Source organism: Branchiostoma floridae, chromosome 3 (genome assembly GCF_000003815.2).
Source record: "Branchiostoma floridae strain S238N-H82 chromosome 3, Bfl_VNyyK, whole genome shotgun sequence".
NCBI lineage: Eukaryota > Metazoa > Chordata > Leptocardii > Amphioxiformes > Branchiostomatidae > Branchiostoma > Branchiostoma floridae.
In genome coordinates, this window is record NC_049981.1 from 17,795,998 (window position 1) to 17,810,423 (window position 14,426).

General features: G+C 41.3%; 1 protein-coding gene across 2 annotated transcripts; it reads right to left on the reverse strand.

Moving 5' to 3' along the window:
* Positions 1-214: 214 nt before the first annotated feature.
* Positions 215-14,041, reverse strand: LOC118412724 (Down syndrome cell adhesion molecule-like protein 1 homolog). Of its 2 annotated transcripts, none has more exons than XM_035815752.1 (15): positions 13,965-14,041; positions 12,432-12,607; positions 11,459-11,811; positions 10,668-10,841; positions 10,255-10,414; positions 9,707-9,815; positions 9,064-9,203; positions 8,282-8,417; positions 7,360-7,496; positions 7,008-7,103; positions 4,776-6,638; positions 4,087-4,245; positions 3,568-3,681; positions 2,950-3,059; positions 215-2,232 (listed from the first exon to the last, which is right to left on the reverse strand). In XM_035815752.1, exons 2-15 carry the CDS (start codon positions 12,523-12,525, stop codon positions 1,675-1,677), a joined length of 4,203 nt encoding a protein of 1,400 aa, XP_035671645.1. In that variant the 5' UTR covers positions 12,526-12,607; positions 13,965-14,041; the 3' UTR covers positions 215-1,674. The 2 variants fall into 2 exon arrangements, with proteins under 2 accessions (XP_035671645.1, XP_035671644.1); XM_035815751.1 differs by having other exon boundaries at positions 4,069-4,245.
* Positions 14,042-14,426: the final 385 nt, after the last annotated feature.

A 14,426-nucleotide genomic window follows, 5' to 3' on the forward strand; every position in this document is an offset into this window, starting at 1 on the left:
GGGGGAACTTCTATAAGGGGTTGGTTTCAATTCCTTCGTTCCCCTGGGCAGGGATAACTCGAAAGGTTTGTTAAAGACCTTGCTGGCAGACACAGGCCTGTGCTTAACAGACTGGGCCAGGTAAAACACCCTTAAGCCAGCCAGTGGAGAATGGCGACCAGGCTAAGACTTGCAAACACCACTCACACACCAAAAGACACATACAAACTACAGGTGGCAAGAAGTGGATAGTAATGTATTGAATGTTGCACTTCTCAACTCAACAAATACAGGTACAAATAATACTGACGATAGGTTACATATGTTACACAAAGCTACGAGGGTAATTGAGTTACCCACATTTTCTACAGGAGACAGGTGCAGTGGCCTCTAAAATACATAGTGATGTCAAAGACTCACAATTCTGCCTTCCAACATCTGTTTGGTGATTAGTAGGTTTTTTGGCTTACTTACACTTACAAGAGGCACCCTGACGGTAATGTGTTCTCACCATGGACAATAATGGTGTGCCATTCACATTTGCCATGTACAAGTCAATCAAATGATCACTTTTTTTAATTACAAAAATGTATGGAAATATTGAACACAAAGTACTTTCTTTGTGTAGCAAAAAAGTGTTCAGCATTAACAATTTGAGTAACTACAGGGTCTTTGGCCTTGAAGCGCAGAGGTCCTGGGTCCAAATCCTGTCATGCAACCAATCTTGTGCGACTTAACACAAATTTCATCATTTCACTCAGGTGCAAATGAGTACCCAGATTAGGTTAGGGATGTCCCTCCGATACTGATGCTCAAAGGAGGTCCTGTATTTGAGGAGAGCCACGTCTCGAGCACATATCAAATTAACCTGCCACACTTATCTAAATGAGTGGGCATCCTTCCAGGTGTGGGTGGATCAAAACCATATTCCAGCCTAGATGGGGTAGGGAGTTTCCCAAGCAACTTTATTAAATTCAGGTCAGTTAAAATTGCTTTGGGCCTGTAGACTTTTTCAAATGATATGTACATGACCCATTTTAAATGATATGTACAGGACAAGTGAATTTTTCAAAACTTTTCTAACCCAGTGAAGCCTACCTACAAAGCCACCATATATTTCCCATTTCCTCAGGACTGTTTTTTATAAAGTTCATTGATCCCAGCACATTATCCTACACAGCTTTGAACCAATGCCCAAGAACTCCACTCAGTTCATACTCTGCTTGTGCTTTCTACTATAGGGAGTTGCCACTTACCAGCAGCCAATAAGAGAAAGCTTTGTTCTGTTGTCCAAAGGGAAAGCTTGTTCTAAATAAGGTAAGCTCATTAATATCTATGACCGATGCGGTCACAAAGTTCTACCAAGGCGGTCTTCTCTGCATCCAAACTTGTTAACAAGGTACCAAATTTGATATCTGTATGTAAAGGGTGATTGCAGCATCAATGAATACTACCTGAAAAAAAGTTTGAAACAATCGTCTTCTTGCTAAAAAGCTCCGACTTCTCAGCCTGCATGCCTAACATATAGGACATTTGAAAACTAGGTGGTGCATGCTGATTCGCTTGTGTCCATATAAGGCAAGTTCATTAATATTTTTATGCAAGACAGGTCAATTAAGCAGAGTGGAATACAGAGGAGTTTCTATGACGCAGATTACGCTCTGCAGTAAGAGAATGTCCCAGCATTATGACATGTCAAAACAGCCCTGCACTTTCACTGTCCTTCTTCCTCCTCTCCAAATTGACCCCCCAAGGATCATCTTCCCTGTCCTTCTGAGCCGACTGTTCCGCCGCTTTCAACTTCCTCCGTCTCCTGCGGGATCTCGCAGAGCCGATGCTGCTGCCGCCCTTCTCCATCAGCTTTTTCGCCTCCTTCCTCCTCTTCTCTTCTGCTTTAGCTGCCAGCCTGGCCATCTCTTCCCTCTCCTTCTGAAGTTTTCTCTGCAGTTTGGCATCCTTGTTAACTTGTGCATAGACAGGACTCTCCTGAAGAGGGGTGGGCTGTGGAAGGTTCAGGTTGTTCAAATCAGACATTTTGTCATCAATCTCCATGTATTCATGCTGCTGGGGGGTCGCAGCGCCGTCTTGATTGTCGTCGTCAGAAGCTTCAGGAATGTCAAAGCTGATCTGCAGAATTTGATCATCAGTGTGAAGAGGTCCACTTGCGCCGACATGACCAGAACTATCCTTTGGCTGGGTGGTGGGGCTCAAACTGATGGAAGGCTCTTCCTCTATGATGTTCAGGGTCGGGACCTGAACACATAGCAAAAAAAGTAAGAAGAGAAAAATAAGAATAGGACATACAAATTTCTTTTCATCTTGTACATTTGAGGTACATTATACATGTATTTGGATATGTTATTTAGTCCATTAAAAATGTAGGTAACATACATTTTTTGTATTACCCTAACCCTATTAATGCATTGGTCCGGTGATATTCACCTATTAGTAACCTAAGTACTGTAATTCTTGATTTTTTCAATGTACTGTTATGTTTGAACGGTTTTCATGGTGACGACTGTAACGTGAACTTATCATTACTGATAACAAATAATTCACAGCCTTTTTTATGTGCACTTGCCGCGACAGTGAACATTTAGTTCCGAGAACAAGTTAAATTTTCTCAGACTGTGAAAGTTTGGTACCGTGAAGACAAAGTGAATTACAGTATATAAATTTTCATTATCTACCACTAAGGTATGATATTGTAGATGGATGCATCTGCGCCTCCGTGTTTGGGCTGTGCTCACAACTATGTTGCCATTCATGTCATCGAGTGAGATAGAGAGACACTTTACTGCAGCTAGCTGTCACTGCTATCAATGCACATTGTCACATAGTACATAGATAATGTTCAGAAACAATAATGAGATATGCAGTTCCTAAGGTAAAGTATACAGTCAGTCAGTATTGCTGCTTTGTAATATACAAGTATAGGATTAAATGTAACAATCTCATAATCACACTCACGACAGGAGATGAGTCCTCATCGCTGTGTGACTGGATGGGATCATCAGCTTCTCCAGACTGCCTCCTCATGATCCTGCCATCTCGGACTCCTACTGGTTCAACCACAGCATCTACAAGACAACATGTGTCTTCTGTTCTCAATACATCATTTTTATGACAGCCCGACACAGAACAGAAGGTCCTCCTGAGACTTCAATTATATTTCTCATAGCACGTTTTTCTAAATATTTTCACCAATGATTCTTTATAGTACCATTTATAGTACCATTTCGTGCATTTCCTGATTTCCAGCTCACATGGACCCTTGTAGTGCCTAGAGGCACTTAGTGAAGAAACTTTACTTTCTGTTGCAGCAATGGTTACTTAACCCCTTCTTGAACAAGGGTTCCCAAGGTTGAACGGGGATCCAATTACAATAAAACTGCAAACAATTTCATGTATGACAGGTTTTGAAATATTTAATTTTGATTGCGTCATGGGGAGAAACTAAAGAAACAGCAACCCGTAAAGAACTATGCAACAATACATGCAAATGGACACTAACATGTATTTCACAATATACCACACATTCATGTTGAATGTATACAATGTATGCTGAAAGACAAGCTGTGGGCTTACCAAATGCATTAGTGTCTGTACTTTCCTCCTCGATGATTGGCCGAAAACTGTCATTGACAAAAGCAGTGACATCATAGCTTCCTTGGACACCAGATCTGTCACTCTGCAGGGATCCTGAGAATCATACGGAAACATGGAAAATGTAGTTGAGCTCAGTCTCAGCCATTGATTATATGTTTTAGAGCCCATGTTGTTCATTATTTTTTTATTTCAAATCTGTCACTATAAGCTTACAAAAGTATGTTTTCATCAGTTCCATGTCATGAAGCTCAGATTTTTTGGACGGACAAGGTGAAATTGTTATGAATCCCAACTAGCAAAATTTCTATCCCAGCACAGAAGGGCAGGTCCTAGAGGCGACTCTGGATCTGCCCTTCAAATACACCGCTGGACTATGAACACTACCTTAAGTTTGGACTACCCATGCTACCTTACATAAATAATAATAATTGAACTGATGTTTGAATAAAAAAGCACACAAACAAAAACAACATAATGTACCTGTTTCAAACACATCACCTTGCTGTTGTTCCCTGTCCTCCCAGAGCTGGTCTGTGCTGACGCTGTGCCTCTGCCGGTCCTTCAGCTGTTGGTTCCGCTGGACCAGCACCACACAGGCAGCCACTCCCAGCAGCAGCACCAGGCCCACACAGCCTCCTACAATGGCCAGAATAACACCTGGCCAAAACACAGATCATTACAATCCACTATTATCCCATTCTTGATCTCTTTCAAAATCTGAAACAAAAATGTCTCCTGCAATTTAAAAAAAAGCTGCAAGGGAGCCAAACTCTACACCTATCTGCCCAAAGAGCTGTCTAAAAAAATTACAACCAATGGCATGTCCAGAACAAAAGATATTAAAACTGGAGGTTCTGCAAAGAGAATTTTCAGTCCCAAGGACAGGGACATTTTCTGTACCAAGGAACTACGGATGGTTTCAGTTACAAGGAGAGACATTTTCAGAACCAGGGATAGAGACATTCCACTACATATGACATAGACATATTCAGCACCAAGGACTGACACATTTTCAGTACCAAGGACAGATTTTTTATACCAAGAAGAGACATTTTAGTACCAAAGAGACATTTTCAGTACCAAGGACAGACATTTCAGTACCAAGGAGAGGCATTTCAGTACCAAGTGAGGCATTTTCTGTAACAAGGTCAAACATTTTCAGTGCCAAGAACAAATCTCAAACTTGCCTGTTGACAAGGTCCTGTTAGCTGCTGTTCTTGTCTCCTCTTCTTCCCAAACTGTCACTCTCTTGATCTCACTATATGGGCCATCTCCTCCCTCATTGTAGGCAGCAACTTTCACATCATACTCCGCCTCCGGTTCAAGATTTTCAAATGTATAGCGAGACAACTCTGGGCCAGGGAGTCGATAGGTTGTAAATGTGCTCATCCCAACCGCTCGGAAGCTGACCAGAAAACCCACAATGAAATCATCACCTGTTGTTAACCATTTTACAAGTATCGAATCAACTGACACACTTTTTGCATATGTAATGGTTGGTAGTGCACTTGGACTAAGGTGTGGAGTCTCCGCCAAGACTTCAACATAACTACTCCACCTATTTAGAGCTGTGTTTCCTGCTCCAACTTTAATGTTGTAGGTCATACCACGTTCCAGACTCAAGCTTTCCTCTAGAGGCATCTCATGATTGTGTACAACAGTTACTTCTCCATCTTGGCTATAATCATCAGCCCTTTGGTATGAAATTTGATACTGGATGTTTTGAGGTGGACCATTCAACTTCAGTGGTGATGTCCACCTGACAGTGATGATGTTTGCACTGACTGAAACTCTGACAGACCTGGGAGGGGAGGGGACACCCTGGAGGGTCTGGACCTGGTCAGATGTGTCGCTGTAGTTACCTGTACCGAGTGCATTGTTAGCACGCACACGGAATGAATACAATCTGTACGAGTCAAGATTAGTAACAGTGTACGGTGGACTGTTCACTTCATTTGCAATGATCCAGTTCCTGCTGTCCGTAGTCTGGTACTGAAGAGAGAAGGAAGATGATGGGACATCACTGCAGTCTTCATGGCTCCATGTTACCGTCACATTTCCTGACGTCACACCAATAACAGTTGGTTTACCCGGGGCACAGGGTCGGGTGATTTTGTACTGATCCTGACCAAAGATGTTGGTGGCTTTACAGTAGTAAACATCTGATGGCTGAATGTAGTTCCCCATGTCTACATGATCAATGTACAAGTCATTGTTTTCATCAACCGTGAGACCTGTCATCGCCGTCCCGAATATTTGCACACTCCCCTTCCACCATGACACCACAGGGGTGGGAGAAGCAACTGAAACACATCTCACTCTGACAGCATTTCCAACAGCCATAGTGCTGATGGCAATGAGCCGGGGAGGTCCCTGTACCACAAGCTGCACATCAGTTTGTGCTGAACCTAACATATTACTCAGGACACACCGGTAGAATCCGGCATCATCTACATTAGTAGAGGCAACTTGGAGGTTGTTTCCAAACAAAAGGAAACGCCCATCATTTGGGGTTACCAGGAGACCATTAGGATGGAACCAGGAGACAGCAGAGGGAGGGTCACTGTTAGACGTACAGTTTAAAGTAGCAGTGTCGTTTTCCATGACAATCTGGGGGCTGTTGGATGTAATATCTGTTGGTGGGATTTTCACATCCAAGTAGAAAATCCTTTCTTCTTCACCAATAGCGTTGGTTGCTCTACAAATATAGAAACCTTCATCATCTTGATGCACGCTTGTGATTACGAGGGTACCGATGATACTGACACTGGCTGATCGCTGGTTGTCCAAGGACCCTTGGCCCACTCCTTGACCAATCAGGACATCAGAATTGCCTGCTTTGTCTTGCTTGTACCATGAGATAGTTGGTGTGTCTCGTGCACTTGCCCTGCAGGGCACCTGGATGGATTGGTTGATGTTGACGGTACTGTTGGTTGGAGTGACGGTGAAGATGGGCACGTCGGGTAACCAGACATTAGCGGGGGCTTGGTGGCTGCCTGCAGAATTCTGGGCTATGCACACATAACTGCCAAGATTCTCCTCATTGATATCTGAAAGGGATTCCAAATATAGCTGTTTCAAAAACATTTCATGATTTATGGTACACGATATTTATGGTAAATGATATTATAAATGGAGACTTATCTCCATATAAACATCACCTGGAAGAATTGGGATTTACCCAAAAATTACGTAAGACTTGTTCACAGAATAGACCCGTCTACTGTTACTTCCGGAATGTGACATTAGATCCACATGATAGGGACTGCAGTAAGTGCCAGATAATCTATGTTGCCCTCAGTTTGCATCAACCTGTTTCTGCATTCACATGGCTCTAATATCTCTTTGAAAAAACTTGAGTAAGTCTTGAGTATTGCCCAGGTTAAGTTTAGTCTTCCTTCATAATGTCAGTTTCTCACCTGAGATAATAAGAGTTCCATTGCTGGCTTGTTGTACATTACTCTGTGACAGTGCAGCATTGTCCTTCATCCATTCAATTCTAGGACTTGGATCACCTGATGGATGGTAAATAAGAGGGTGAATATAATCTATTAATTTAACAGCGTGTTATAATTTATTTCAGCAAGCTGATAGAGTCCTAACTCTTGTAGCAACATTGTAACCTGCTTCAAGGCATTTCATTTTTACTAAAAAAAGATTTTTTCCTGCAAGTAAAATAGCTTAAAGCATCTAAATTTTAGGCCAATGTACCTGGGCAAATGAATCTTTTAAAAACTGCCTGCATATAACCACCATAGATACATGTCCTACCTATGGCCTGACAGTGCAGCTGGAGGTCTTGCCCTATATGCACTATTGTCTCCACTACAGGTGTAACAATGAAGACTGGCAGGCTCCACACAGTCAATAACGCACCCTGTTCCACAGAACCCAACACATTCTCTGCTCTGCAAGACAGAACAGACAAAATACAGTCATTTTACATTTTGCTTAGGCCTAATGTTGCTTCCAATTATAGTCCTGAAAACAATAAGGTCAGTAGGTATCAATTTTCTTACTTCTTCTTTTATTCTAGATTTTGGTCAAGGTAATCTATCAAAATTAAAATGCATGAACACACCAGTATTCTTTCTTTCGTTATACATGTAGTACTATATACAATGTAGGTGTACTATTAGACAGTGCGCCAACAAAAATGGGGACAAGGTTAGGTGAATCTGTTTATATTACTATTTCCAATTGGACAGAATTAAGGTAGACATGCTGGAAATCAATTCTACAATATAATGTTTTCATCACACAAGTTTAATGGAAAGTATATTTTCCTTGCCAGCAGTCAATCTTCAGAAAGAGCTAGGGATACCAAGTTTTTGCTACGGTTGGACAGAAACTGGAAAGAGCATAATATATATTCTTTTTCCTAAATTCTAAGAAATTATTCATGGGTTCCTTTTAAACTAGGTCACTGATTACACAAAGGGCTTGATAGAGCAATGTTTTGTTTGGGACCTGGCCATTGTTGACCAGGTCCCAAACCCTAAGGCCACAGTTGTTTAGGCCAAAGGAAGTGAATCTTCTGATAGATTTTGCCCAATGTGAACAGGGCCTAAAACTGGCCATATAAGCAAATTGATGCACATATATTTTACTGAGTGTGTACAGGGCCTTTGTTCTAACATGACATCATCAGGTCAGCTGTAGGTACATATTGTACTTCACCACACAAAAATACCTGCAAAGGTAGACTCCTTCATCAGCGTTAGTGATCCCCATAACCTGCAGGTTTCCACTGGTGGATATATCATACTTGGAACTGTCAGTCACAGGATTGCCATCAAAGAACCAGCTGATGGCAGGGACTGGATCACCTGAGATGGCCAGAGACAGATGGACGGACAGATGAGGATAAAACAGGAAGTTCCACTGCCATGGAAGTACCATGGAAAGTCACTGGGGGCCAATGATCTAATCATTTCTCCCTTTTACTAACCACAGCGAACAGAATTCCCAAATCATCAATATCCATTCACGACCTCTCATCTCATGCTGTCCACAAACATACAAACATGATGCACTGAAATACAAATCTTGGCAAACATAACATAAATTATATCATTATGAAGGCAATGATAAGCTTAACAACATAATAAGTATTAAAAGTATAAATCATCAAATAGAGCTATGCAGTTTTCCCCACAAAATTGTGCTTTTTTAAAATGTCATCTGCTCTCTTTGCTATCATATGTTATATTTTTATCAAATTGAATTGATAAATGTATGAAACATAAGAAACGAATTCAGTGGACTTGGGAGACTATTCAATTAGAGTATTAATATCTGCCTTTCTCCTTGCAAAAAAAACAGGCTGCTAGAGGTGTCTTCGTTGTTTAATTGTCAAAATCCTTAGTTAATGCTTTATGAGCTGTGCAAAAGCTAGCAAAGAATTGAAGAAAAAAAGGGATCTGGAACAAAACCATTTGCTTCCATTTCTCTGGGCAATGGACAAGGCCTTACCAGTAGCTTGGCAGGGCAAGAGTGGACTTTCATGGACCAAGGCCTGCGTATCTACTGGGAGCTGTGTAAAAGATGGTCCATACTGAACATGCAGGGTTGATGAAGACGTGGCTCTCCCCACAGTATTTGTGGCCAAGCACCTGCATAAGATTGTATATATTTCATCAGACAACATTTGATGATTAAAAAAAAAATCTTATGACATAAAAATTTTATTTCTTCACAATGAAAAGACTGTAATGTAGGAAATAATATTGTATACAATTAAATAAGATAGCCTCCAGTGACACAACAGAATTAAGTCTTGTAACAAGACTTAGTTTTTTAGAAATTTAGAAACTTAGAAATTTCATGCCTGATGCATGATATTTAATTATGTTTATCTTCAAAGAAGGAAAACATATTATTTTTGCTCTCACTGTTTCTTCTAATGTTCAAGGTCAATGACTTGGGCCAGATAGCTGTCACCGTGGTAAAGTAGCAGACACCAGGCAGCAGTGTGGTTTTCAATTACAATGGAAAATAAGTAGCATTCTGCTGATTTGAACCAGAGTCGCCCAGGTTACTAACTTATTAGAACCACCATTACATATGAAGATATCCCTGTCCCTGACCTAGAAACAAGATCATGTTATTGACCAACCTGTATTCGCCCTCATCCACCCCTCTCACCGTGGTGATGGTCAGTGTCCCGTTACTAGACACTGTAATACCCGAAGGTCCAGACTGGGCGCTGGGCGCGGGAAATGTACCTGTAGAACATTCAGCAGGTCAGCTCAAGTTGGACTGTCACTTCAAAATCTCAATCAGACAGAGGCAATCTTCAAAACTCTGTTTAGCGGAGAACTTTTGAACGGTCGATATGTAGTTAACCTAAGTAGTTACCTTAACAACTAGGTAACCAACGACATAATCCCCAGCAAGTTATAACATTATGGATGGTTTGTTTGTTTTTCTTTGTAGAAATGGTAAATGGCATGCAGGATGAAGCCATTTCTTTTTGATAAGTGTGCTCCAATCTTTAATGTGCTTGAGGTCAGTGACTTTCCTCAAACACGGGTCTTCTGTTTCAGTATGTCATGCCCTTAAGTACAACTCCTGGTGTCTTATGCCATGAGGCAGTTAAAGGAGTATGCAATACAAAAAAACTAACATACAGACAAGTTTTGGACCTGCTGGGGCTAGGTCTACCTGAATTGGGGGTTGTCCATGTGATGTGAGGAGTGGGGATCCCCGCTGCCTGACAGGAGAAGCTGATGGTCTGACTGAGACCACAGATCTGGTCAGCAGGTGTCTGTGTGAAGGTGGGACCCACATGGACAGTCAAGGAGGCGCTGGAACGGACACTTCCCTGTTAGAAAAGAACACCATATAGACTGTGATGAAAGGTTAAAAATAGTTACAGGTAGTTCCAATTGGCCTTTCCTGAGGCCCTAAGGGCAGTTGGTTGTTGAAGTCAAGGTATTCAACCACAGTCATATAGCCTTATAGGAGGATGACATTACCAATCAGAAGTTACTTTGCTCACTCAGTTAATTTTCAAATTGTTAAAAGTTGTTAAGCATAAGACAAGGTCTTATGACACCATTACTACTGAGATTTACCTCTGAGTTCTCAGCAGTACAGATGTACATCCCTGTATCAGACTGCTGAATATTCCGTATCCTCATCCAGCCACTGCTGACAAACTCTACTCTCCCTGCAGGCAGGTCACCTCCAGCCTTCTCCCAGCTCAGGACTGGGTCTGGGCTGGCACTGGCCTCACAGACAAACAGTACCTGTCATGGGAAGTAAAGTCATGTAAACTGTCATGTTTTATCCTGCTCAGGACTCAGGCTTTAGCCTGGCATGGGCCTCACAGATAAACAGTACCTGTCATGGGAAGTAAAGTCATGTAAACTGTCATGTTTTATCCAGCTCAGGACTGGCTTTAGCCTCACAGACAAACAGTACCTGTCATGTGAAGTAAAGTCATGTAAACTGTCATGTTTTATCCAGCTCAGGACTGGGTCTGGGCTGGCACGGGCCTCACAGATTAACAGCACCTGTCATGTGAAGTAAAGTGACATGACGTAAAGTATATTCTATCCAGCTAAGTGCATCAGACATTGTAAGATGTTCTCTTTAAGAATCATGCAATAAACACAACTACATTTAGACAAAAAACAGTTTAGGTTTCAGTAAAACAATCCTGACATGAATACACATTTACCTAGCAACCTTTCTAACTTTTGGAAGGCATAGAAATTGGCAGCTATCATAAAATTTCCTGATACCAGTGGTAGTTAACTTTGACCCTTTAATTTACTCTTCAAATCTTGAAACCATTGGGGAGAGGGAGTTTAAGTGCTTTAAGTGCCATCTCCTTTTCATGTGCAAAAGATGATATCCTTACCGATAGGCCAACATTTACTATCTTGTCCTCTGGAGTTCTGGTGAAGACTGGCAATGCAGTGCTGAATACATTTAACATTGCACTTGCAACATTTGTCCCAAAACTATTTGTTGCATGGCAGGTGTAAAAGCCAGCGTCCGATCCCTGCACATTAGTGACCACCAGGCTGTTGTTTGGGTAGATGGTGAATCTTCCATTGTTGACAATGACATCATTGTCATTGTTTGTCCATGATATAGAGGGGATGGGGGAACCAGTCACCACACAGTCAAAGACGGCAGCTCCACCCGTGGACACTGACAATGGGCTAGGTGTAATAGTGAACATGGGACGGTCTGCACACACAGGATCTCCTGTAACATAGAATTCACCATTATACAAACTATTCAAACTTTCTTCAGTAAAATTTCACCAATAAGTAATCGCTCCCTGCCTCTGTCCAGGTTCCATTCAAGAGAATGAAAGGTTATTCTCATGACAAATTTAATACCTTGACCGGTACTTCTTGCATTCAGTACTTAAGTTACATCCCAAATGTTTGTTCTCAAGGAAAAATGTCAAAGCACTTGGTCCAGAGTTGTTGTGATTGTAAAGGTGCATGAGACTAGACTGTTTGATCCACTCATACCTGGAGTTAGAGATGAGTGTGGAGGGTTCTTTAACTTGTTTGAGGCGTGACTCGTCTCACTTAGATGTAAAATGTAAAAGGGCGTCCCTAACTAAAATCAAGCTACATGAAGGAATTAATTTTCACCTGTCGGTGAAGTAAGTAAATCGTCAGTAACTTTTCTAAAGATATATTCAAGTGAAGTCATCTTTTCCCCAAGGGCACAGAATTGGAATCATAGATGTATACATTTAATATTTCTGCATATCACTTGACTTGCACAATTGCCCTGAGTTTGGTCTTCATAATCAGGTGTGACTAAAAGGTTCTATGTTTACCTGACACCAGAGGACTACTGTGACTTACCCTGCAGCAGTACAGTGGCTACACAGTAGAACACGTAGACAATCAGCTGCAGCCAACGTTCTCCACTTGGAACAGGAAGGTCCTGGGTACACATGATGTTCACATAGCCACACCCTGGGACACTTTAGACAGATAACTTCCAAGCACAAGTCCACAGGTATGGAGTGTCTCAGTTCCTGTGGGATTTATTGATGGTTACACAGTGTCAGTCACAATGGGCTTAAATTGCTTTTTGGACTTTGGCTGAGCTCAGAGCGTGTATGATGTTGTTCTAGCAAATAAGGGGGCGACTTGTTTACCCACTGTGGGCCTTCTGTAAACAGAGTACACCTACGTATACATTGTAACATGTTGTTATCCGGTGATCAGGCATTTTGAAACATTATCTTTACAGCTTTAAAGAATGAAGCTGACTTCTACAATAACGAAGAAGCTAAAAGCTGCCTCCATAGCAGACTTTACTCTTGCTAGTCCAATTTTACATAGCTAGGTGTAACCTGAGTTTAACATCTGTAGTAACTGTTGCATATGGACTATGACCTAACTTGCATAATTGACGTTAGCATGCTATAATGTAAGAGAGGAGTATTCATTGCTCATGCTTCTCTCTTTCTAAGTTGCAAATTGATACATGTTAGTAGGCCTATCAAGGAACATAGAGGAGTTTTCTCAATTATGATGTAAATTGTAGTTCTGCTGCAGTACCACTGAAAGTACCAAGGTGGCAAAAATCACTTGCCCTTTGTTTTGCTGACACCTGCCCATATGCCAAATGTCATACAAATCCAACATTACTTCTTTTATTATGAAGATAATGCAAAATAAATTCTCTGGCCAATTCTGGGCATGTATTCATGCAATATTGTAAAGATTTTTCAGACCTATCGTGTTACTTTTAAAAAAATGCCAACGCCTCTGTGGCGTCGCCAAAAATAGTGTTTAATCAAATAATCATCTGGTGTATTTTGCCAGCCAGTAGGTACCCCAAGTATGAGTAATGAGGCTGTTTAACGTGGTCGAGGCACCTCCTCGAGCACGGGACCCCCGTTTTACGTCCCTCCCGGAAGACGATTTCGTGGAAAACTTCGTGAGGCTACAGCAATCCGGACGTCCTTGGTTGGTCTCCCATCCAAGCACTATCCGGACCGCGCGTTGCTTAACTTCCGAGATCGAGGGATCGGGTGTACCAACGCGCCACGCGGACAAATGTACCGGCACGAGCAATTAATTTGTAATCAGCGAAAACATGCTGCGATGGAGGCTAAAATGACAATGATTCTTAAACAAGATCAGTGCGCGGTAATGCATTCTATTGTCCCTCAAAAGCAGAGAATTCATTGTAACAAACTCTTTGGGATTGACGTGGTGGGGACGTTCCCGGCCGGTCCCGTTATGATATAAACGTTGTGATACATCATTGATACTAATAAATATATCGTTGACGTTTTTGCGATCCCATTACAAACATAGTAACGTTGACCTAATATCTTATCATATTTACTATTTAATCCATATTCCTGGTACGATACTTACGAAATTGTTGTCCTGGTCCTAATGAATAACACATGCGCAATAACACAGACCACAGCAAAACCCAAAGTAAAGTTTAGAAAATATCATACTTGAATACATTAAATGATACTGCTAACCAGTAAAAGGTAACCAGTTTTCATCGCAAAATAAGATATTTTTGCAATTTTTTTTCAAGATTTTATTGTTAGATTACACAAACTCTCAGACGTGCTATGAGTACTTGTCATCTCCAAAACGTTTAGATGACATTGTGGGAAGGAACCACTATGACCCCGTGAGAGGGTGTTTGATAATAATAATTATATTAAAACATCAGCTTTAAAGAAAAGAGCAAATAAATTGAGAATATTACATATCAAGAAATGTTACATGTCACAAAACTAACAACACATTCCATGATGTAAGCTTATGACTCCGAAATGTCTTTTCTACTTCATAAAGAAGTCATGACACTTGTATTCA